Here is a 26018-nt window from a genome sequence, read left to right as displayed (position 1 = left end):
TTTCTCACCCCAGTTTCCATGGAGATACATTTTCTGCCGCTAGTTACAATGTGTTCTACACTCTGTGCAGCATATAGCCTAGAGCTGTGGCGGAGCAGCATGACATTTAATAACATTACCTGAAGGAAAGAGCACCTCTTAGGTCCACGTATGACAGTGTGAAATGAGTTATTCACATAGAGTTGCTCCTTAGGTGGCCATCGTGTTCTTTGGCTTTTTTAGTGCCTTCAACACCATCTAGCCCCATCTTCTAACCCGCAAACTACAGGTCATGCAGTTGCATCCTTCCACCATCACCTGGATAATGGACTACCTCACACTCTCAAGCCACCTGTCACCTACAAAAGTTTTCACACAATTCAGCCATTGTAGGCTGCATCACGAAGGATGATGGCACCATATGCAGGGAGGAAACATCCTAATCTGTGGCATGGGGAAGCCAAAACCAACTGGAGCTGAATGCGTCTAAAACCAAAGAGCTGGTGACCTCAGGACGAAGGTGCGCGCATCTCCTGTGGTCAGGTGGCTTGGGAGTGCCGGCAGTCTGCTGTGTAGAGAGTGAAGAGGAATGGTGACAAAACCATCCCTTGTGGGGCATCTGTGTTAGTGATGATGTGGTCTGAGACCGAGTGGTTCTGTAGTCTGACCCACTGCGGCCTGTCGGTGAGGTAGTCCATGACCCAGGTGATGGTGGAAGGATGCAACTGCATGACCTGTGGAAAGGTTGGACTCGTGCAAATACCTCGGGGTGGTGATTGACGATAAGGTGCACTTGAAAGAGAACAGCTCCATGGTTTTTAAAAAGGCTTGTCAGATGTCTGCAAAAAAAATGCTACATATGTTTTTTAATAGTGTTGTGGCTATTGTCCTGTTTTACACTGTAGTCTGCTGGGGGGGGGTAACATCACTAGCGAGGATGCAAATAGGCATCAGTTTACTTATCCAAAGCTAAGCTAGTTATCCATAGGATATAGTGTTTTTGTCATTTTAGTGAATTATCGCTTGAACAAATATGTGATGAACATGAATTGCTACATTTGATGATGTGATTAGAAAGGAAGGGTATTCTCTTTATTTAATAATTAAATGTCTGTACATTTCTATTGAAATGTAAATAATTTTAACGGTCCAATGCATATGTTTTTATCTCTTTTTTATATCAAATCATTTCTGTTTAACTATTAAAGACATGCTCCAGAACTTAGGAAACTACAAAGTATTTTTTTGAACCTCACGCTTTATTGGGCTGGATGCGTCAATGTGTAGTTCATACACGCAGAATCTATGAGCAGAATTACGGTTTTACCTCAATTAGCTACGAAATCCCTAGTTTAAAAGCAACAGTTTTTCTGGAAGCATTTTACCTACATTTTCCCCCAGGTGGGCCAGCCCCCTAGCAATTAGAGTTCAACCAATGAGCTTCGGCCCCTTGCCATTTGAGGGACTGTTAGCAAGAGGCACATGATGCACACAAAGCACAGCGAGAGAGAGAGCGAAGACGTGGTGCACATATCTGCACATTCAGTGCTTTCAGAAAGTATTCCCTTGAAAAGTTGGGAATACTTCGCACCCAAAAATCGCACCCATCGACACACAAAGTGTGATTTAGCACATTTTTGCAAATCTATTGAAAATGAAATACATAATTCACACCCCTGAGTCAATACTTTGTAGAAGCACCTTTGGCTTGGATTACAGCTGTGAGTCTTTCTAGGTAGGTCTCTAAGAGCTTTGAAAACCTGGATTGTACAGTTTTTGCACACTGTTCTATTTAAAATTCTTCAAGCTCTGTCAAGTTGGTTGTTACTCATTTCTTAGCCATTTTTAAGTCTTCACATAGATTTTCAAGCCAATTTCGTTTTGGTAAGCAACTCCATTGTATATTTGGCCTTGTGTTTTAGGTTATTGTCCTGCTGAAAGGTGAATTTGTCTCCCAGTGTATTGGAACGCATACTGAACCAGGTTTTCCACTAGGATGTTTCTTGAGCTTAGCTCTATTCTGTTTATTTTTCTCCTAAAAAGAAAACATAGTCCTAGCCGATGACAATCATACCCATAACAGGATGCAGCCACCACCACGCTTGAAAATAAGAGTGGTACTCAGTGGTGTGTTGTGTAGGATTTGCCGCAAACATAACGCTTTGTATTCAGTTTTACTTTCGTGCCTTATTGCAAACAGGATTAATGTTTTGGAATATTTGTATTCCGTACAGGCTTCCATCCTTCTTTTCACTATGTCATTTAGGTTAGTATTGTGGAGACATGACAATGTTGTTGTTCTATCCTCAGTTTTCTCCAATCAGAGCCATTAAACTATTTTGTTTAATGGTGAAATCCCTGACCGGTTTCCTTCCTCTCCAGCAACCGAGTTAGGAAGGACAACTGTATATCTGTAGTGACTGGGTGTATTGATACACCATCCAAAGTGTAATTAATAACTTCACCATGCTCAAAGGGATATTCAATGTCTGCTTTTTTTTATTTGTACCCATCTACCACTAGGTGCCCTTCTTTGTGAGGCATTGCAAAACCTCCCTGGTCTTTGTGGTTGAATCTGTGTTTGAAATTCACTGCTCAACTGAGGGACCATACAGATAATTGTATGTGTGGGGTACAGAGATGAGGCAGTCATTCAAAAATCATGTTAAACACTATTATTGCACACAGAGTGAGTCCCTTCCACTTTTTCTGTGACTTGTTAAGCACATATTTTACTGAACATATTTAGGCTTGCCATTACAAAGGGGCTGAATATTGACTCAAGACATTTCAACTTTTCATTTTGAATGCATTTGTTAAAAAATATATTTTAAAAACATCATTCCACTTTGGCATTATGGGGTATTGTGTGTAAGCCAGTGACAAAAAAATCTAACTGTAATACATTTTTAACTCAGGCTGTAACACAACAAAATGTGGAAATGGTTAAGGTTTGTGAATACTTTCTGAAGGCGCTGTGTGTGATTTTTTTGGGGCCTTGTCACAATACATAAAATGATAAAATAAGAATATTTAAAAATGTAAAAAATGGAATGGCAAAACTGTTAAATATTATCCTAAATATAAACGATCTATTTAGTGAATATCACTGGTGTTAAATATGAGGGTTTCGGTATTAAATATAATTTATATTTTTTATTTATTTTATTACCTGTCAATATGCCTTTATTGTAAATGTTTTGACGCCAAACTGGTGGCAGTTGTGAAATCAGTAAATATACTGAACAAATGAACAAATATAAACGCAACATGCAACAATTTCAACGATTTTACCAAGTTACAGTTCATATAAGGAAATCAGTCAATTGAAATATATTCATTAGGCCCTAATCTATGGATTTCACATGACTGGGCATACTTGGGGGCCAGGACCAGCCGATCAGAATTTGTTTGTTTTTTCTGCACAAAAGGGCGTTATTACAGACCGAAATACTCTTCAGTTTCATCAGCTGTCCGGGTGGCTGGTCTCAGACGATTGCGCAGGTGAAGGAGATGGATGTAGAGGTCCTGGGCTGGCGTGTTTACACGTGGTTTACACGTGGTTGTGAGGCCAGTTGGACATACTGCCAAATTCTCAAAAAATGATGTTGGATGCGGCTTATGGTAGAGAAATTAACTTTCAATTTCCTGGCAACAGCTCTGGTGGACATACCTGCAGTCAATTGCACACTCCCTCAAAACTTGAGACATCTGTTGGTTTTGTGTTGTGTGACAAAACTTCACATTTTACAGTGGCCTTTCATTGTCCCCAGTACAAGGTGCACCTGTGTAATGAGTCAATTTCTTGATGTGCCACACCTGTCTGGTGGATGGATTATCTTGGCAAAGGAGAAATGCTCACTAACAGGGATGTTAGCAAATGTGTGCACAACATTTGAGAGAAATAACCTTTTTGTACGTATGGAACATTTCTGGGATCTTTTATTCCAGCTTATGAAACATAGGACCAACACTTTACATGTTGCATTTGTATTTTTGTTCAGGATAGTTGCAAGAGTTGCAGAGTTAATTGAAAATAATGCAATTGTTGCTTTTTTCATTAATTAGGCTATTTTCTCTTGAACCACTAGAAACTCATGGACAATATAGACACAGATATAACAATTCATACTATAGATGAATAAATGTTTTGAAGTTATTGAAGTTTAAACTACCAAAGTTACCATAGATTGCCATAGATAACCTGTTAATTACAAAAATGACCAAAGATTCCAGTAGCTTCCGTAAATTACCAGTATCTTTGTAACCCTAGCTCTGAGTGGCGAGGGGAAAACTGAAAATTGGCAGAGAGGTTTGGAACTCTCTTTCTTATTGGTCTGTTAACTAATTTACTGCCTGGTGATGTCTGTCACCAGGCAGGCCAAAACTCCATCCCACCAAAACAGGCAGAAATTTCAGGCAATCTTTTCAAATAGCTCTTACTCTAAAAGGGCCTTATCATACTTTTCACAATTTCACAGTATTATTTCAACCTACACATGAAAATCACATTTTTGTGCCAGATAGAACCTTATTACTGAACCCAGATTGACATTTCAGAACTATAAGGTTCTATCTGCAATTGCACCCCCCTAAAAAAATTTTTTACAAATGTCTCAGGATTTTGATACTCTGCACTTTAGGTAGGCCTATCTTTAAGATGAGGACCTTAATGGGTTATGAAATAAGAATTCATTACAAAAGAGTTCTGAGATGTGAAAACTTCGATGCTCAATAACACAGATATATTCTTTGCGCAGATAGAACCTTATCCCAAGGTCCCAAGGTCACGATAGGCTACCGGCAAATACAGCAATACCATAGGCACTTTTATTGGAATCTGACATTTGAGTCTTTTTACGTTTTGTATGCAAACCATTATCATTTTTTTTGTAGATTTTCCTAAACACTATTACAAATTCTACCCCAAATATTATACAGTGCTGTAGTCAATTGTCTCCTATTTGACCTACTCATTTATATTTCATTCCACCATCAAAGCCATAGAAATGACTGTGTGAGCCTATATGAAAAATGTATTAGATAGCATGGCATTATGGGAATTAATCTATTTACAGCAGGAGCAAAGCTCCCCAATCATACATTATGCAGACCTACACACACCCACATTATATAAAAAATCATGCTGGTCATGTGCAATAGTAAAGATATGTCAATATTTACCAAAAATGTACTGTGTTTAAATTTAAAACAACTCTAAGTCCACTTGGATGAATCCGAATGGCTGCATGGGGACTTTCCTCAGCTAAATCGGCTGTTTGACGATGAAGGATAAATCCATCACATGACAACGTAAAGGAAGGGGTTTTAACAGCATGCTCCATTGTCCACACCGACACCAGACCAAACAGCCATTTTCTCTCTACATCCTCAAAGCTGTATTAGCCACAGGCAGCTAAGGACAGGGAGGCAACATAAGGAGAGAGAAGGGTGCAGTCTGTATTGGAGGTTTCCTCTATATTTCTACCCCGGGTATTTCCATTGGAAACCCCTCTTCCCCCCCCTTTTTTTTGCAGAAGTACGAAAAGATGTAACGCTTGTGAGGCAGTAAAGAATGGGGGAGGGGTAGAGGAGGCAGACACGCATACGATACGAGTGAGTGGGAGTAGGGAGGAGAGAGTGGAGGAGGGGTGGAGAGTGTGAGCATCTTTTTCAGGCTGGCAGAGAGGCAGGCGATTGGCTGAGGGGAAGAATAGCGTCACGGCCACAGTGAGGGGAGCTCTGAGGATGCACGGCTGAGCTGGGAGGAAACACATTACATTCACTGGGAGTTTGCATGGAGAAGAGCTGAGCCTTCAACCAGCTGCACACTGGGAAGTGGCATCTTCTGCAAATTAATCCGACCCTCAGGTGACACCGTCTGGACTCAACCATCCCCTTAAGGACTCTTCATATCCAGCCGTCGTTGATCCGTCTGCTCTAACAGCCCTCCAGCTATGAACTACCTGCGCCGGCGTCTCTCTGACAGCACCTTCATCTCCAACCTGCCCAATGGCTACATGACGGACCTCCAGAGGCCTGATCCCGCTCAGCCGACTCCCCCAGCTACAGCAGCCCCACCCAAATCCCCCACGGTGGGGTCGACGCCGCCCGTCACCTCCCCTACCCCCTCCCTGGCCCCGGAGAGGAAACCCCAGCCGTCCCAGTCCAGCGGGGCAGGCTTCTTCAGCTCCATAACCAACGTAGTCAAGCAGACTGCTGCCTCAGCAGGACTGGTGGAGCAATCCGCGGTCACGACACCCAAGAAGTTCAAGATCCTCCTGGTCATCGATGAACCACAGCAGGAATGGTGAGCAACGTGCTGTGTCTTGCTGTAGAAAGATGTGATGTGAAAGACGTGAATTATTCATGTGTTGATGTATATGTTGTTTGTGTTTTCTAACACCGAAGCTGTCCTCTTGGCCAGGTCACTGTTGTAAAATAGATATTCTGCTGAGGTTCCTTTTTGAAAAGAGGAGCTCTCAGTTGGACCTAGCTTGTGGTAAAGTAAAGGTTCAAACAACCTGTCAGCCAACAGGTCTGGTGTCCATCAAGCTCTGCAGGTCAGATTTGATCAGGGTACTTGCATGAGTCGTCTGATGCCAGTGCATGTCTATCTAATGACAAAAAACAGATGCAGTGCTCAGGAGGAGAGGAGGAAACAAGGTCCACTGACTGACTCACCATCTTAATGATATTACAGCACCGGGAAGTCTTTTTATGGCTTGCCTCACCCATGTACTGTGGTTCCTGCAGTAATTGGTTTATGCCCCCTTTGACATGACATTTTTCTAAATTACAGATTGGCCTTGCGGCAGGACGAAAATCCAATATATTTTGAGGAGTTGTTGTTTTTAATCTCAATCATTGGTTTGACTTGGTGTTCCAAGAAACCCGTGTGCATTCTGCTGCTATTTTGTATATTAGCTCAGTTTCCTGCAACCACCTGTGTGTGTGCGCAAGACATAAACCAATTGAATTGATTCGTCTGATCAACCCAGTGAACTCCAACCTGGATTTGCATCATTGTGGAGAAAGCCAATGCCATGAATATTCAACAACCAGTAGAGTGCATGGGAAATGCGTTTGTTTTTTCTCTATTAAGTAAAGACTGCAGTGATGTCCAGTCATCAATGAGGTTTCCCTTTCCCACAGACATGGCATCGTTATAGGATGCATTAATGGAAAACATAAGTGACACATAGGCGAGGTGTAGCACTTAAAACATTGAGTGGAACATGAGATGTGTGCTCTGCATGACAATGTTAGTCCAGACAGACTCCTCTCTCTAATGCTGTGTGTTGAGGAGGGGGAGGCAGGGGAGGAGGCAGATCGAGATCTACTTTTAAATCCAGCCTCTTTTTCCTAATGTTCTGCATAATTTAAGGCAACTGCAGTGTTGTGAGTGAAAAGGTTGACTTATGGTTGATTCCTCTAGAAACTAGAACAGAAAAATGCTTACATTTTATTTTATTACGAAATGGAATCCATAGAAGGGTTCTTTGGAGGAACGATTGTTGAAATATTTTACATTTGTATCTTAAAGCATAATTCAGAAATAGTTCATTGAAGTTGGAATATTTGTGACATTTTGGCCTTACCCAAGCCTCCTTTAAGACTCCATCATGTTTCATCTGTAGGTGCTACAAACCCAAAATTGGTGTCACATGAAGCTTTACCAGTTTGGCAAATTTTTCTATATAGTTGCACATAATATACTCTATGGGTATATCAAAGTTCCAGAGTTGGACCTCTACTTGGGGGGGGAAACACCCTTATGATATATTAAAAACAAATAATTACATTTCAAGTGAGAAGTAGGTATTGGTCCCGAAAAAGAAAGGACATTTACATGAGCACCAATGCCTACCTCACCCATGCTCTACCAAGGTTTTCCAGCCCAAAACTTTGACTTACTACAGTAGCTATGGTGATATATTGTACTTCAAACAATGTCTACGCAGGTTGCTTAGGATTCGAACCTTCTCAAACAGCCTAATTCACACTTTTCAATGGAATAATGGACTTTACCGTGTCCTGCTATTAAAATGATGTATACAGTGCTTTCAGAACGTATCCATATCCCTTGAGGTATTCCACATTTTCTTGTGTTACAGCCTGGGGAGGGGGTTATGCAGGAACCAATGGGTTGCAGGAACGCCCCAAATTGCGGTCCGCAATCACACACTATTAGCAAACGCGCACAGAAGTACACACCCCACAGTCCCTGTCCATTGCCACTCGACAATGCTCTTTTAAGAGCAACCTAATAATTGAAAATAAGCACACACCGTGCGTGCGTATGCGGGCTGGTGTGTGTGTCTGTTGGGACTGGGAGGAGGTGTCAAAACTATACATGAAAGAGAATGCTAAAATGTCTCATCCGAAAAGCGAACCCAGGACCTTTGTATTGGTCGTCACTAGTTACCACTGCCACAAAGTCCTAAATCCCGTCTATTTCTACCATTTCTCTTCTTAAAATCTGATTTGAAAGCTAACCCTAACCTCAACCCTAATGGTAACCACACTGCTAACCTTGTGCCCAACCCTAACCTTAAATTAAGACACATTTTTACAATATAGACCATTTTTACTGTGTGGCTATGGTAACTAGTGGAAACCCATCAGATTCCATGGCAGTGACATTAACGCTTACGCTATGAACCCTCTCATGAATGCATTCTCTTGACCCAATTTAAATGGACAGTCTAGTGATGACAGGATGTTTTTGTTGTTGTTTATTCACTCAGTACTGATTAAACGTTCATTTTTTTGTCTTACTTGATTATAAAAAAGAGCTGACAGTCACATAGCTAACCAAGTTAGCAAGCATGGCGTTTTCTTTTGACTGTGCAAAGGTCATGCAAGCAAGCAATGATGTTGGTGGTGTTTCACCTGGGTGCACCCGCACCCCCTGGCTACTTTGTACCTGGATGGCGACCTCAGGTTTTCGGGAATACATCGAAAAGTAACTTGACACTGTGTTAATCACTCAGTGCAAATTTGGACTAATGACAAGAAGAAAATTGCATTGACAGAGGAGGAGCGTACTGAATCAATGCATAAGGTGAGGGCTGTATTGTTAGCCAGCTACATTGCAAAGCAAGACATATTGATTAGTGCATGAGTAACGCTAGCTAACTTTTAACAGCGAGCTAAAGTTGGTTTTATATTCACACATTCGGACATTCATCAGACATTCATGAGGCATTTAACAGACATTCACCAAAAGCCATTTAAAATTGTAAAATTCAATAACTAATTCATTCACAGAAACATAAAAATAGATATGATTTATTCTATAAATGTCTAGCATACTTTTCCAATGTTTTTTTATAATAAAAAATCCAGTTTTGATTTGATGGAAATACATAAAATCTTAAAAATGCAATTTAAAGCTGTATAAATCAATAACTAATTCACCGTTTGTCACAGAATCATCAAACAAGATATAATTTATTCTATAAATGTCTAGCATACTTTTACAACCTTTGTTTTGAAGACAAATTCCAGTTTAAGTCAAGGGTTTAGCTATTTTGGAATTAAGAACATTTCCAATAACTTTATTTTCAAGAATCTAATTTCTTCTTAACTTTTTGCTCAAGGAGAAGCATAAAAAATAGCACAAAAACATTTCCAATAACCTTTTTTAAGGAATAGCAACTTTGCTTAACTTTCTTCTTAAATCTATAGTTAAGGAAAAAATGACAGTTAAGAAGAAAGGTATTCTTAAGAAGGTTTTGTGAATCTGAACTCAGTCATTAAGAACCTTTGGGTGGTTGCTCTTGGTGACTGGAATCACAGTAGACTGTTGGCTGAGTGATAACTTAAAGACATAATTAAAGATAGGGCCTAACTCCTCTGCACAGGACGTGAGCAGGCGGATACCTACAGTATGTTGTCAGTTCCGGGGCTTTTTCTGGGTTTGTTCCATCTAAAGACACTGCATTCATCAAAAAGACTTTCGAGTGGATGTAAACCCGCCAATCACCAGCTCCGAGTCCAAATCCGTATCCTTAAGCTACAGTATGTCTCCGTGAGAGACAGAATACAGGCATCTCTGAATTCATGTTGAAACATACATGGGCTTGCAGTTCATCAGTTTTGTTAGGAAAATAATTGGCATTTGCTTGAATGCGAAACAGAGACTGACGCTTCGCCCTTTCCCGGACTAACCCTCTTACCCCGTTTTCTCATCTTGCGGTGTAGCTCGCTGGTAGAATCCCTTTGACCAGTATTATGGGGGCGGCAGGTAGCCTAGTGGTTAGAGCGTTGAGCCAGTAATCAAAAGGTTGCTAGATCAAGTCCCAGAGCTGACAAGGTAAAAATATGTTGTTCTGCCCCTGAACAAGGCAGTTAACCCCTTGTTCCTAGGCTGTCATTGTAAATAATAATTTGTTCTTAAACTGACTTGCCTAGTTAAATAAAGGATAAAATGCATTAAGGTTTGGGTAGATCAAATCTAAGGGAGGATTGGCATTTGGGGGTTTATTCCATTGGAGAAGAAACTCCCTGCTGTACTGGATCTGTGTTGAAAGATATTGATGACTTTGTGCCAGGTAAAACGGTGTCCACAATAAATAAATAAAAAAGACAGCTAACTCCATATTCCTGAAAGAAATTAGGGGACTAGTTCAACACTGCGCTTTCTATTTAATTGATCTACTAAATAATTGCATTCGGTTATTTAAAACGGTGATCTAAAACTGGGCAAATACAAAATAACAAAGAAACAGTCAAAGAAACACCTTTCTGCTGCTTACTGCAAGAGCGTGCAGACCCTGACTTTGCTCTTGTTACGTGGGTCCTCAGCTGATTCTCCTTAGACATACTACATGACCAAATGTATGTGGACACCTGCTCGTCAAACATTTCATTCCAAAATCATGGGCATTAGTATGGAGCTGGTCCCCCCTTTGCTGTTATAACAGCCTCCACTCTTCTGTGAAGGCTTTCCACTAGATGATGGAACATTGCTGCGGGGACTTGCTTCCATTCAGCCACAAGAGCATTAGTGAGGTCGGGCACTGATGTTGGGCGATTAGGCCTGGCTCGCAGTCGACGTTCCAATTCATCCCAAAGGTGTTCGATGGGGTTAAGGTCAGGGCTTTGTGCAGACCAGTCAAGTTCTTCCACACCAATCTCGACAAACCATGGATCTCGCTTTGTGCACGGGAGCATTGTCATGCTGAAACAGGAAAGGGCCTTCCCCAAACTGTTGCCACAAAGTTGGAAGCACAGAATCGTCTAGAATGTCATTGTATGCTGTGGTGTTAAGATTTCCCTTCACTGGAACTAAGGGGCCTATCCCAACACATGAATAAGAGCCCCAGACCATTATTCCTCCTCCACTAAACTTTACAGTTGGCACTAGGCATTGAGGCAGATGCCTTTCTCCTGGCATCTGCCAAACCCAGATTTGTCCGTTGGACTGCCAGATGGTGAAGCGTGATTTATCACTCCAGAGAATGCGTTTCCACTGCTCCAGAGTCCAATGGCGGCGAGTTTTATAGAAACCTCGGCCATAGAAACCCATTTCATGAAGCTCCCGACGAACAGTTCTTGTGCTGATGTTGCTTCCAGAGGCAGTTTGGAACTTGGTGGTTTGTGTTGCAACCGAGGATAGACTATTTTTTACATACTACGTACTTCAGCACTTGGCGGTCCCAACGGCTGAGCTGTTGTTGCTCCTAGATGTTTCCACTTCACAATAACAGCATTTGTAGTTGACTGGAGCAGCTCTAGCAGGGCAGAAATTTGACGAACTGACTTGTTGGAAAGGTGCCATCCTATGACAAGTGCCATGTTGAAAGTCACTGAGCTCTTCAGTAAGGCCATTCTACTGCCAATGTTTGTCTATGGAAATTGCATGGCTGTGAGCTCAATTTTATATAGCTGTCAGCAATGGGTGTGGCAGAAATAGACAAATCCACTAATTTGAAAGGGTGTCCACATACTTTTGTATACAGCGCCTTCGGAAAGTATTCAGACCCTTTGACTTTTTCCACAATTCTAAAATTGATATATTTTTTAAAATCCTCATCAATCTACTCAGCTTTTTTTGCAAATGTATTAAAAATAAAAAACTGAAATACCTTATTTAGATAAGTATTCAGACCCTTTGCTATGAGACTCGAAATTTGGCTCAGGTGAAGGGTCTGAATATGTAAATTTGATATTTCAGTTCATTTTATTTTGTACATTTGCAAAAAATGTATAAAAACCTATTTTTGCTTTGTCATTATGGGGTATTGTTTGTAGATTGATGAGGGGAAAAAACGATTTAATCAATTTCAGAATAAGACTGTAACGTAACAAAATGTGGATAAAGTCAAGGGGTCTAAATACTTTCCGAATGGACTGTATATAGTGTATACACAGTAGGCTATGCAGATGGCAACTGTAGCCTGAGGGACATATCTGTGTTTGGATGACATGCTGCTTGATGGATAGTGGCTATTCAAGGTTAAGTCCTGTGTACGTGCATGATTCATCTCACCATGCAAAATGGGTGCTACTACAATAACATGGGCAGAGTGGACACATTACATTTATTGGAATTTGGCATACTGCAGATGCATTTATTATATTTGTGTATATGTTAAATCCGTGCAAGCTCCGTTTAACAAAAATGACCACTATGCTTGCACTGCAGATATACTGTAGCCTAAGCCTAAAGTAATGCTCGATATTTAAATTCAAGTTGCATCACGAGTGATTTAGCCCATTTAGGTAATAGAAACCCAGATCAATACTAAAAGGATCATACTCATTTGATGTCATTTGAAAGGACGCCATGTCTTTTGGCTCCACATAAAAGCAGGCAGTCAACGGCCTAAGAGGAAAGAAAATCATAGTTTTCTTATAGTATATGTCAATGTATTGGCAATCATTAAATAATACCATATAATGCCAAACATCAAAAGTCTGGAGTTTATCAAAAGGTCAACCGTTACGGAAACATTGAAGACATCTGAGTAAATGACATAACCTTTAAAACAACATTAAAAGCAACCGTGTGTGTCAGTGTTCAAACCAGCAGACCACATCAATACAAAACAGCTATGTTCTATTCGAGAAAACTTCAGTCATTTCTGGCTCCTAAACCTTTTCCAAAAACCCATAGCCATCAGCTGAAAGATTTGTGCAGCTCAGTATTGAAGCCTCCCTGTTTCATGTTTCAACCACTTAGCCACTAGAAAGCCCTGCTGCTCAGTCTCCAAGCCGGCCTCAGGCCAAGCACCACATGTATATTTAATGTGTCTACAATATGAGTCGGTTCTGAGGCCCTCTCTCATTTTACACTCTTTGGGATTGGTGAACAACACTGACTCAATCACTCATCCGCGTCACGCCTGCTTCCGGGTAGGGCGGCAACAAAGGCTCTCCATTTCTGTCCGTCTCTAACCATCTTCTCCACCATGTCCCATCTCTGCTGATGTTGTCGGAGCTCTGTCTCCGCCTCTTATGTCTACCCTCTGTATTCCAACGAACAGCTATTCTTGGGATCGAGTCTCTGAACTCTTTCTCTGAAAAATTTCCAGTCCAATGTGTGATACAAGAACCAGGTCATCACTGAAGTCACGGTCTTCTAGAGTAGAATACAAGGTCCATAGTATTCCTCTTGCCTGATTTTCTGTTGTTTGACGCATGAGCTAATCTATTGCCAGGTTGAAGAGTAAGGCTGACATAACACAACCGTGATCAAGACCAGACTTCACAGCAAAGCTTGTGTTGTTTGTTCCCACAGTTGCTGTAGAACTGTATTATGATGTTAACAACATGTGTGGGGATTCCATCAATTCGTAAGTTCTTCCATGGGCTTTCGTGGTGGATGCTGTCGAAAGCCTTCTAGAAGCGGATAAAGTTGATGTAGAGCTGCCGTTGCTACTCACTACATTGCTCAATGACGCTCCTGAGCCCGAAGATATGGTCTGTACAGCTCCTTCCTCCCCTAACACCCCACTTGTTAGTTTCCTTTTGAGCTTTGTCTACAGCTGAAGACATTCATTGTACGATAATCTTGCAAAAGATCTTCCTGGGAACTGTGAAGTGTGCAATGCCCTCCCAGTTGTTGCAGTCAGGTAGTGTGACCTTCTTAGGTACCTGTATGATGACTCCCTTTGTCCAATCGGAAGGTATCTTTCCCTTCATCCAGACATCAGTGAAGAGTGGAAGAAGGATGTTTGCAGCCAAGATCGATTTTAGCTCTGGGTTATCAGAACCTGAAGCTTTCCCATTGTTTATGTCTCAATCTTCTGGAGGTGCCACAGATTAGGTTAGTGAATTTGTATACTGTTCCTTGCTGGTTAATTGCTGCTGCATTTTCAGCTGCACTTGCCAGCTCCTCCAGGTAGACCCTTTTGTCTCTTCTTACTGGCCTTTTGACTCGTGTGTCGATCTTTCTGTGCTGCTCCTCCAGTTTCTTTTTCAGCCGTTGTAATTTGGCATCTGTCGTTTTCTTTTTCAAACAACAATCAGTCAAAGAGAAGGGGAGTCGGGAGTGTGAGGAGTAGGAGAGCTATGGGAGTTTTGCCTCAGTCTGATTGCCCTACTGATTTTATTGTTTTTATTTAACCTTTATTTAACTAGGCAATTGATTTTATCATTGAATCATTGGCCATCGTTAATCATTGGCCTTTTAGGTTGTGGTTGTATTTCATAAGGATTAGTTGGTTGACTATAGGCCTTTACTCAGATGAGTGTAGAAATGAGCTTTTCTTTCAGTGCCCAATAACGAATCCTTATTAGAATGTCTGTGGTGGTGATTCATTGTTCATAAACGTTCCCGCTGTCACCGTGAAAAGCATAGGCCTAATTACAGACATGGATGTGATGAATGCATAATCACTTAGTTGTCTATGAGTCTGGGATACTCAAATAGCAGATATTCAGTTTCAACAATAACAGTATTTAACCCATACAATGGTTAGGTAGCTATCCACTTCAGACAATATACAGTATCAGGCTATAACTTTTGTGTATCCTGTGTCTCCTGCATTTAGCACAGACACTGAAATGGAATCAGACAGGAATACTCCAGTCTCACTACCAACTGCCGGAGAAAAAGACTAGGCCATGAGCACTGGTAAACAGAAACCATTCTGAATTTTGAATGATATCAATCCACAATGTTTTTCTCACAATTTACACCTATTATGTCCTTATTATTATGGTTGTGAATGTCGTTGCTGACAGTCCCTGTAACTTGGCAATATCACTACAGGCATTTACGTTTTCTCCCCTTCTCTCCTCCTCGACTATTTGAATTAGTGGTTGCCAAGGAGCGCTAGACAGAGATGAAAACAGTGCTATTATAGGAATGTTCTGAAAGCATGATTAACCTGGAGAATAAATAGCATAGTAGTATAATGACCAAAGCTTGCCTCAGTGACGGTGATTATGACAAATCATCCCTCCGTTATTTTGATTATATTTTTAACAAATGTAATGAAAACGCAATTAGAAGCAATTGCTCCCAGAATGGGTCAAATATTTCACTGTGTCAGTTTATTGTAAAAATGATCTTTGTCTTTAAGTGGCGTAGTGATGGTGATATGCTAGCTTTTTGTGAATACGTCCTGACTTCTGTAGGTGTATGAGAGGACATGGTGTCAGTTCTGACATGATCCTCTCCCACTGCTGTTCCCATTGTCCACCACATACAGTACCAGTCAAAAGTTTGGACACACCTACTCCTTCAAGGGTTTTTCTTTATTTTTACTATTTTCTACATTGTATAATAGTAGTGAAGACATCAAAACTATGAAATTGCATATATGGAATCATGTAGCGACCAAAAAAGTGTTAAACAAATCAACATATATTTTAGATTCTTCAAAGTAACCAACCTTTGCCTTGATGACAACTTTGAACCCTCTTGACATTCTCTAAACCAGCTTCCCACATATGCTGAGTACTTGTTGGCTGCTTTTCCTTCACTCTGCGATCCAACTCATCCCAAACCATCTCAATTGGGTTGAGGTCGGGTGATTGTGGAGACCAGGTCATCTGATGCAGCACTCAAGCAATCTCCTTGGTCAAATAGCCCTTACACAGCCTGGAACCTGTGTTTTGGGTCATTGTACTGTTGAAAAACAAATGATAGTCCCACTAAACGCAAACCAGATGGGATGGTGTATCGGTGCAGAATGCTGTGGTAGCCATGCTGTTTAAGTGTGCATTGAAGTCGAAATAAATCACTGAAAGTGTCACCAGCGAGCACCCCCACACCATCACACCTCTTCCTCCATGCTTCATGGTGGGAACCACACATGCGGAGATCATCCGTTCACCTACTCTGCGTCTCACGAAGACACAGAGGTTGGAACGAAAAATCTCAAATTTGGACTCATCAGACCAAAGGACAGATTTCCACCGGTCTAATATCTATTGCTCGTGTTTCTTGGCCCAAGCAAGTCTCTTCTTCTTATTGGTGTCCTTTCTTTGCAGCAATTCGACCATGAAGGCCTGATTCACTCCTCTGAATAGTTGATGTTGAGATGTGTCTGTTACTTGAACTCTGTGAAGCATTTATTTAGGCTGCAATTTCTGAGGTTGGTAATTCTAATTAACTTATCCTCTGCAGCAGAGGTAACTCTGGGTCTTCCTTTCATGAGCCAGTTTCATCACAGCCATAGCGCTTGATGGTTTTTGCGACTGCACTTGAAGAAAATGTCAAAGTTCTTGAAATGTTCCGAATTGACTGACCTTTGAGCTGTTCTTGCCATAATATGGACTTGGTATTTTACCAAATAGGGCTATCTTCTGTATACCACCCCTACCTTGTCACAACACAACTGATTGGCTCAAATTCATTAAGAAGGAAAGAAATTCTACAAATTAACTTTTAACAAGGTACACCTGTTAATTGAAATGCATTTCAGGTGACTACCTCATAAAACTGGTTGAGAGAATGCCAAGCGTGTGCAAAGCTGTCACCAAGGCAAAGGGTGGCTACTTTGAAGAATTTAAATATAATGAACACTTTTTTGGTTACTACATGAATCCATATGTGTTATTTCATAGTTTTGATGTCTTCACTATTATTCTACAATGTAGAAAATAGTCAAAATAAAGTAGGTGTGTCCAAACTTTTGACTGGTACTGTAGATTACTCTGTCCTTAGCAGAGATCATGGCTTGGAGACTGACCCCAGGACTGTATATCAAATCAACCGTTTGACACTGCCACCCTCTAATGCCATTAGCCTATACATTAGCCTATACATTTACTGTGCAGAGTACAAATCTTTATGATATCAAACTCCTCTTTCCGTATACAATGCAAATAACGCTATGAAGTGTTATTTCCCTTGTCAAAATACATGATCTGCGTCTGCATCTGCATCCTATACATTTAGCATGACTCCACACTCTTAGAAAAAAGGGTTCCTAAAGGGTTCTTCAGCTGTCCCCATAGGAGAACCCTTTTGGGTTCCAGGTAGAACTCTTTCGGCTTACATGTCAAACCCTCTGTAGAAAGGGTTCAACATCAAAGGATTCAACATCAGCCCGAATACAACAGGTGTAGGTAGACCTTACCGTGAAATGCCTAATTACAAGCCCATAACCAACAATGCCATTTAAAGAAAATAGAGTTCAGAAAATATTTTAGACTCGGTCCCAGGGTCCTTAGCTTAGTGATGAGCTTTGTGGGCACTATGGTGTTGAACACTGAGCTGTAGTCAAGGAACAGCATTCTCACATAGGTGTTCCTTTTGTCCAGGTGGGAAAGAGCAGTGTGGAGTGTGATTGAGATTGCCTCATCTGTGGATCTGTTGAGGTGGTATGCAAGTTGGAGTGGATCTAGGGTTTCCGGGATGATGGTGTTGATGTGAATCATGACCACCCTTTCAAAGCACTTCATGGATACTGACATGAGTGCAACGGGCCGGTAGCCATTTAGGCAGGTTACCTTCGCTTTCTTGGGCACAGGGACTATGGTGGTCTGCTTGAAACATGTAGGTCTAACAGACTCGGTCAGGGAGACGTTGAAAATGTCAGTGAAGACACTTGCCAGTTATTCAGCGCATGCTCTGAGTACACGTTCTGGTATTCCATCTGGCCCCACAGACTTGTGAATTTTGACCTGTTTAAAGGTCTTGCTCACATCGGCTACAGAGTGTGTGATCACACAGTCTTCCGGAACAGCTGGTGCTCTCAAGCATTCTTCAGTGTTGCTTGCCTCGAAGTGAGCATTAAAGGCATGTAGCCTGTCTGGTATGCTCTCTGGTATGCTGGGCAGCTCGCGGCTGGGTTTCCCTTTGTAGTCCGTCATAGTTTGTAAGCTCTGCCACATCCGATGAGCGCCAGAGCCGGTGTAGTAGGATTCAATCTTAGTCCTGTATTGAAGCGTTGTCTGTTTGATGGTTCATCTGAGGGTATAGCGGGATTTCTTATAAGCGTCCAGATTAGTGTCCCGCTCCTTGAAAGTGGCAGCTTTAGCATTTAGCTCGGTGAAGATGTTGCCTGTAATCTATGTCATCTGGGTGGGATATGTACTTATGGTCACTGTGGGGATGACGTCGTTGATGCACTTATTGATGAAGCCGGTGACTGTGGTGGTATACTCCTCAATGCCATTGGATGAATCACGGAATATATTCCAGTCTATGCTAGCAAAACAGTCCTGTAGCGTAGCATCTGCGTCATCTGACCACTTCTGTATTGAGCGAGTCACTAGTACTTCCTGGTTGAGTTTTTGCTGGTAAGCAGGAATCAGGAGTATAGAATTATGGTCAAATTTGCCAAATGGAGGGCGAGGGAGAGCTTTGTATGCGTCTCTGTGTGTGGAGTAAAGGTGGTCTAGAGTTTTTTTTCATCTGGTTGCACATTTCACATCCTTGTAGAAATTAGATAAAACAAATTTAAGTTTCCGTGCATTAAAGTCCCCAGCCACTAGGAGTGCCGCTTCTGGATGAGCCAGCATCGGTTTGTGGTGGTAAATAGACAGCTCCAAAAGTATAGATGAAAACTCTCTCCGTTTATAGTGTGATCTACAGCTTATCATGAGGTACTCTACCTATCATGAGGTACCTCAAGACTACCTTTAATATTATACATTGCGCACCAGCTGTTATTGTAAAATAGACACACATCCCCACCCCTCATCTTACCGGACATAGTTGTTCTGTCCTGCCGATGCACGGAAAACCCAGCCAACTGTATATTATCCGTGTCGCCTTTCAGCCACGACTCGATTACAGTGTTTAATGTCCAGTTGGTAGGATAATCTCGAACGGAGTTTATCCAGTTTATTCTCCAGTGATTACTCGTTGGCCAATAGAACGGATGGTAGAGGCAGATTACCCACTCGTCGACAAATTCTCACAAGGCACCTTGATCTGCAACCCCTGTATCTCCTTCTTTTCTACATGTGAATGATGGGGGTTTGGGCCTTGTCCAGGAGCAACATTATGTCCTTCGTGTCAGATTCATTAAAGAAAAAATCTTTGTCCAGTTTGAGGTGAGTAATTGCTGTTCTGATATCCAGAAAAAAAATTTGGTCATAAGAGATGGTTGCATCAACATTATGTACAAAATAAGTTACAAACAATGCGAAACAACACAGAAAATAGCACAATTGGTTAGGAGCCCGTAAAACGGCAACCATCCCCTCCGCCGCCCTTTTCTTCAACATAATGGGTTCTATATGGAACCAAAATGATTCTATCTGCAACAGAAAAAGGTTCTTCAAAGGGTTATTCTATGGGGACAGCCGAAGAACCCTTTACGGTTCTAGATAGCACCTTTTTCCTCTAAGAGTGCATGAACAACTGTGTAAAAAGACAACACTGTGATGTCAGAGGTTGTTGAACTGGAGTCGAACTGTCTACAGATAAACTATAGCCAAGAACCAAGACAAAGTGTGGGAACAGACGTCCTTTGTGAAACAGAACTGGGACAGCACTCACTCACAGAATGGCTGCTCAGTACAGTATCATCCTGCCTCAGAAGGACATATTAGAAACAAAGCAGCACTTATATTCACCAGCTGTTCTTTGCTTGCTACCTGTTTGAAGTGGCATGTCAATTTCCCCTCAACTGACAGGCTTTCAATTGCATACTGGCTAGTGGTTCTGTATTGACTGTGTGCATTGCAGGAATGAAGCATGTAGGCCAGATCACCTATCACCATTATACTGGAAGTGTCACAAATATGGCATGCTACAGAGGCCTCTTGAGACACTAACATGGTGAATGAACCCAGATATGGGAGGTTAGCATGTCAATCAGGACCAGAAGCTTCCCCCAACCTCTGATACAGGATCAGATAACTTATCTCCCTTTGATATTATTTAACCAGGTAAGTTGACTGAGAACACATTCTCATTTACAGCAACAACCTGGGGAATAGTTACAGGGGAGAGGGGGGGATGAATGAGCCAATTGGAAGCTGGGGATGGTTAGGTGACCATGATGGTATGAGGGCCAGATTGGGAATTTAACCAGGACACCAGGGTTAACACCCCTACTTTTACGATAAGTGCCATGGGATCTTTTAGTCCCATCTGAAAGACTGCACCCTACACAGGGCAATGTCCCCTATCATTGCCCTGGGGCATTGGGATATTTTTTTAGACAAGTGGAAGGAGTGCCTCCTACTGGCCTTCCAACACCACTTCCAGCAGCATCTGGTCTCCCATCCAGGGACTGACCAGGATCAACCCTGACCAACCCTGCTTAGCTTCAGAAACAAGCTAGCAATGGGATGCAGGGTGGTATGCCCGTAATGGTTAACCTTTGGGGATAGATTAATCTAATCCTAGATCTGTAGTTCAAATCAAATCCAATGTTATTGGTCACATACACATGGTTAGCAGATGTTATTGCGAGTGTAGAAAAATGCTTATGCTTCTAGTTCCGACAGTACAGCAATATCTAACAAGTGATCTAACAATTCCATAACAACTACAGTGGGGCAAAAAAGTATTTAGTCAGCCACCAATTGTGCAAGTTCTCCCACTTAAAAAGATGAGAGAGGCCTGTAATTTTCATCATAGGTACACTTCAACTATGACAGACAAAATGAGTAAATAAATTCCAGAAAATCACATTGTAGGATTTTTTATGAATTTATTTGCAAATTATGGTGGAAAATAAGTATTTGGTCAATAACAAAAGTTTATCTCAATACTTTGTTATATACCCTTTGTTGGCAATGACAGAGGTCAAACGTTTTCTGTAAGTCTTCACAAGGTTTTCACACACTGTTGCTGGTATTTTGGCCCATTCCTCCATGCAGATCTTCTCTAGAGCAGTGATGTTTTGGGGCTGTTGCTGGGCAACACAGACTTTCAACTCCCTCCAAAGATTTTCTATGGGGTTGAGATCTGGAGACTGGCTAGGCCACTCCAGGACCTTGAAATGCTTCTTACGAAGCCACTCCTTCGTTGCCCGGGCGGTGTGTTTGGGATCATTGTCATGCTGAAAGACCCAGCCACGTTTCATCTTCAATGCCCTTGCTGATGGATGGAGGTTTTCACTCAAAATCTCACGATACATGGCCCCATTCATTCTTTCCTTTACACGGATCAGTCGTCCTGGTCCCTTTGCAGAAAAACAGCCCCAAAGCATGATGTTTCCACCCCCATGCTTCACAGTAGGTATGGTGTTCTTTGGATGCAACTCAGCATTCTTTGTCCTCCAAACACGACGAGTTGAGTTTTTACCAAAAAGTTATATTTTGGTTTCATCTGACCATATGACATTCTCCCAATCTTCTTCTGGATCATCCAAATGCTCTCTAGCAAACTTCAGACGGGCCTGGACATGTACTGGCTTAAGCAGGGGGACACGTCTGGCACTGCAGGATTTGAGTCCCTGGCGGCGTAGTGTGTTACTGATGGTAGGCTTTGTTACTTTGGTCCCAACTCTCTGCAGGTCATTCACTAGGTCCCCCCGTGTGGTTCTGGGATTTTTGCTCACCGTTCTTGTGATCATTTTGACCCCACGGAGTGAGATCTTGCGTGGAGCCCCAGATCGAGGGAGATTATCAGTGGTCTTGTATGTCTTCCATTTTCTAATAATTGCTCCCACAGTTGATTTCTTCAAACCAAGCTGCTTACCTATTGCAGATTCAGTCTTCCCAGCCTGGTGCAGGTCTACAATTTTGTTTCTGGTGTCCTTTGACAGCTCTTTGGTCTTGGCCATAGTGGAGTTTGGAGTTTGACTGTTTGAGGTTGTGGACAGGTGTCTTTTATACTGATAACAAGTTCAAACAGGTGCCATTAATACAGGTAACGAGTGGAGGACAGAGGAGCCTCTTAAAGAAGAAGTTACAGGTCTGTGAGAGCCAGAAATCTTGCTTGTTTGTAGGTGACCAAATACTTATTTTCCACCATAATTTGCAAATAAATTCATTAAAAATCCTACAATGTAATTTTCTGGATGTTTTTTTCTCATTTTGTCTGTCATAGTTGAAGTGTACCTATGATGAAAATTACAGGCCTCTCTCATATTTTTAAGTGGGAGAACTTGCACAATTGGTGGCTGACTAAATACTTTTTTGCCCCACTGTACCTAATACACACAAATCTAAGTATAGGAATGGAATAAGAATATATACATGTAAATATATAGATGAGCAATGACAGAGCGGCATAGGCAAGATAAAATATAAAATACAGTATATACATATGAGATGAGTAATGCAAGATATGTAAACATTATTAAAGTGGTATTATTAAAGTGACTACTCATCCATTTATTAAAATGGCCAATGATTTCAAGTCTGTATGTAGGCAGCAGCCTCACTATGTTAGTGGCTCAGGTGGTTGTTGTCCTTGATGATCTTTTTGGTCTTCCTGTGACATCGGGTGCTGTAGGTGTCCTGGAGAGCAGGTAGTTTTCCCCCGGTGATGAGTTGTGCAGACCTCACCACCCTCTGGAGAGCCCTGCGGTTATGGGCGGTGCATTTGCCGTACCAGGTGGTGATGCAGCCCGACAGGATGCTCTCAATTGTGCCTCTGTAAAAGTTTGTGAGTGTTTTCGGTGACAAGCCAAATTTCTTCAGCCTTCAGAGCTGTTGTGCCTTCTTCACCACACTGTCTGTATGGGTGGATCATTTCAGTTTGTCCGTGATGTGTACGCCAAGGATGTCACGCCCCACGTGTTTAGGTCAGAGCGTGACTGGGGGGGTTATCTAGTTTTTAGATTTCTAGGTTGGTGGTTTGTGTGGTTCCCAATTAGAGGCAGCTGGTAATCGTTGCCTCTAATTGGGGATCATATTTAGTTAGGCTTTTTCCCCACCTGCATTTGTGGGATATTGTTTGTGTTAGTGTGTTTGGGCACTACGACTTCACGTTCTTTGGAAGTTTTGTTGTTCTGTTTCTAGTTTCACTTTGTATTAAAAAGATGTAGAACTGAATGCACGCTGCGCCTTGGTTCACTCATTTTGAAGAACGTGACAGAATATCCCACCTCGCAAGGACCAAGCAGCGTGCCATGGAGGAGAAGGTGTTTTGGACATGGGAGGAAATCATGGGAGGACACGAGACAGCTTCTACCCCCAAGCCATAAGACTCCTGAACATCTAATCAAATGGCTTCCCAGACTGTTTGCTTTGCCCCCCCCCCATTTTACACTGCCGCTAAACTCTGTTATTATCTATGCATAATCACTTTAGTAACTCTACCTACATGTACATATTACCTCAATTACCTCAACTAACTGGTACCCCGGCAGGGATTGATAAGGGGGGAGAGCCATGGAGTAGTGATGAAGGGGGTCGAGGTCAGGTCATGTTAAGGGAGAAATACAAGTTTATGGCCCGTATCACTTCTTGTCCTGCCTAGCATTAAAAATACAATGTTTGTACAGATGTGTAGGAAGGGACAGCCTAGGAGGAAGGGTAAAATATCAGTGCCTGTGTGAAAAGTTTTTTGTCTAATGCAGCTGTATTGATCCTCTGGGAAGAATAAACTTGGTTAAGCTTTTCATAGTGTCCGTCGAGTTTTTACTCTGAAAATTAGAACCTAACAAACCAAAAAGGGTTCTCTTATAGGAACAGCCGAAAAATGGTTAAAAAACGGTTCTTTCTAAGAGTGTAGCGAGGCAGAGAGCCATCACTCAATCACTTCAGTGTCGCAGTGGAGACATATACTGACTAGGATATTGGTGAAGGAAGATAAAGACATGATCATAATTTAGTTCCTCTTTGTTTGACATCTAAATCAACCAATCAACGGTTAATTGTAAATCACTGATCAAACAAACTAAAAGAGTTTGACTATTTGTTTGGTCTTGTTCACACAATGGATGGAAGCGAATGTCGATGAAACATTTGTAATAAGGTAATACTTGCTCCCATCGTACCGCAACCTGTCAAGATCATCTCTGACTCATCTTACTCTCACACAAACATCCATTTTTAGAGGCCATTTTAGAACGTCTGAAATGTGGAACATATTTGGAACATATTTTCATGTATACAATTTGATTGACCCAAACACTGACTCGTTCACTCACTCAATCTCTGTCTTTTTGCTCCCATTTCTATCTTAGACTTGGGTATAGATCATTTGAATACGAGAGTTATAATTACAGGACATTGATATGGACCATTGGGTCTTTCCTTACAAATGTTTTTTCACATAATATGGCCCTTAATATTTAAAGTGTGGATTGTAATTATACCTTCATAGGATTATTTAATGGATGGCCGCGATTTTTATTTAATTTAATTTAATTTCACCTTTATTTAGCGTAGGCCAGTTGAGAACAAGTTCTCATTTACAACTGCGATCTGGCCAAGATAAAGCAAAGCAGTGCGGCAAAAACAACAACACAGAGTTACACATAAACAAATGTACAGTCAATAACACAATAGGAAGATCTATGTACAGTGTGTGCAAATGTAGTAAGATTAGGGAGGTAAGGCAATAAATAGGCGAAAATAATTACAATTTAGCATTAATCCTGGAGTGATAGATGTGCAGATGATGATGTGCAAGTACTGGGGTGCAAAAGAGCAAGAGTGTAAGTAATAATATGGGGATGAGGTAGTCGGGTGTGCTATTTACAGATTGGCTGTGTACAGGTACAGTGATCGGTAAGCTGCCCAGACAGCTGATGCTTAAAGTTAGAGAGGGAGATATAAGACTCCAGCTTCAGAGATTTTTGCAATTCTTTCCAGTCATTGGCAGCAGAGAACTGGAAGGAAAAGTGGCCAAATTAAGTGTTGGCTTTGGGGATGACCAGTGCAATATACCTGCTGGAGCGTGTGCTATGGGTGGGTGTTGCTATGGTGACCAGTGAGCTGAGATAAGGAGGGAATTTACCTAGCAAAGACTTATAGATGACCTGGAGCCAGTGGGTTTGGCGACGGATATGTAGTGAGGGCCAGCCAACGGGAGCATACAGGTCGCAGTGGTGGGTAGTTTATGGGGCTTTGGTGATAAAACGGATGGCACTGTGATAGACTACATCCAGTTTGCTGAGTAGAGTGTTGGAGGCTATTTTGTAAATGACATCGGCGAAGTTAAGGATCGGTAGGATAGTCAGTTTTACAACGGTATGTTTGGCGGCATGAGTGTAGGAGGCTTTGTTGCGAAATAGGATGCCGATTCTAGATTTAATTTTCGATTGGAGATGCTTAATGTTTGTAGTTGTCCACATATTCTAGGTCAGAACCGTCCAGAGTAGTGATGCTAGTCGGGTTGGAGGGTGCGGGCAGAAAACGGGTGAAGAGCAAGCACTTAGGTTTACTAGCGTTTAAAAGCAGTTGGAGGCCATGGAAGGAGTGTACGGAAGGAGTGTTGTATGACGTTGAAGCTCATTTGGATGTTTGTTAGCACAGTGTCCAAAGAAGGGCCAGATGATTACAGAATGGTGTCGTCTGCGTAGAGGTGTATCAGAGAATCACCAGTAGCAAGAGCAACATCATTGATATATACAGAGAAAAGAGTCTGCCTGAGAATTTAACCCTGTGGCACCCCCATAGAGACTGGCAGAGGTCCGGACAACAGGCCCTCCGATTTGACACACTGAACTCTATCTGAGAAGTAGTTGGTGAACCAGGCGAAGGCAGTCATTTGA

The 26018-nt window shown here is 41.8% G+C and overlaps 1 protein-coding gene across 2 annotated transcripts in view; it reads left to right on the top strand.

Moving 5' to 3' along the window:
• Positions 1 to 5745: 5745 nt before the first annotated feature.
• Positions 5746 to 26018, top strand: part of LOC139556964 (synapsin-2-like) — a 35021-nt gene continuing 14748 nt past the window's right edge. The window contains exon 1 of one of the 2 annotated variants that reach the window (XM_071371170.1): positions 5746 to 6289. In XM_071371170.1, the coding sequence (XP_071227271.1) occupies positions 5937 to 6289 (353 nt within the window). In that variant the 5' untranslated portion in view covers positions 5746 to 5936. The remainder of the gene's footprint in view (positions 6290 to 26018) is intronic. The other variant, XM_071371171.1, reaches the window with a different exon arrangement.

Source organism: Salvelinus alpinus, chromosome 28 (assembly GCF_045679555.1).
Source record: "Salvelinus alpinus chromosome 28, SLU_Salpinus.1, whole genome shotgun sequence".
Taxonomy (NCBI): Eukaryota; Metazoa; Chordata; class Actinopteri; order Salmoniformes; family Salmonidae; genus Salvelinus; species Salvelinus alpinus.
This window is presented reverse-complemented; position numbering and strand designations above follow the sequence as displayed.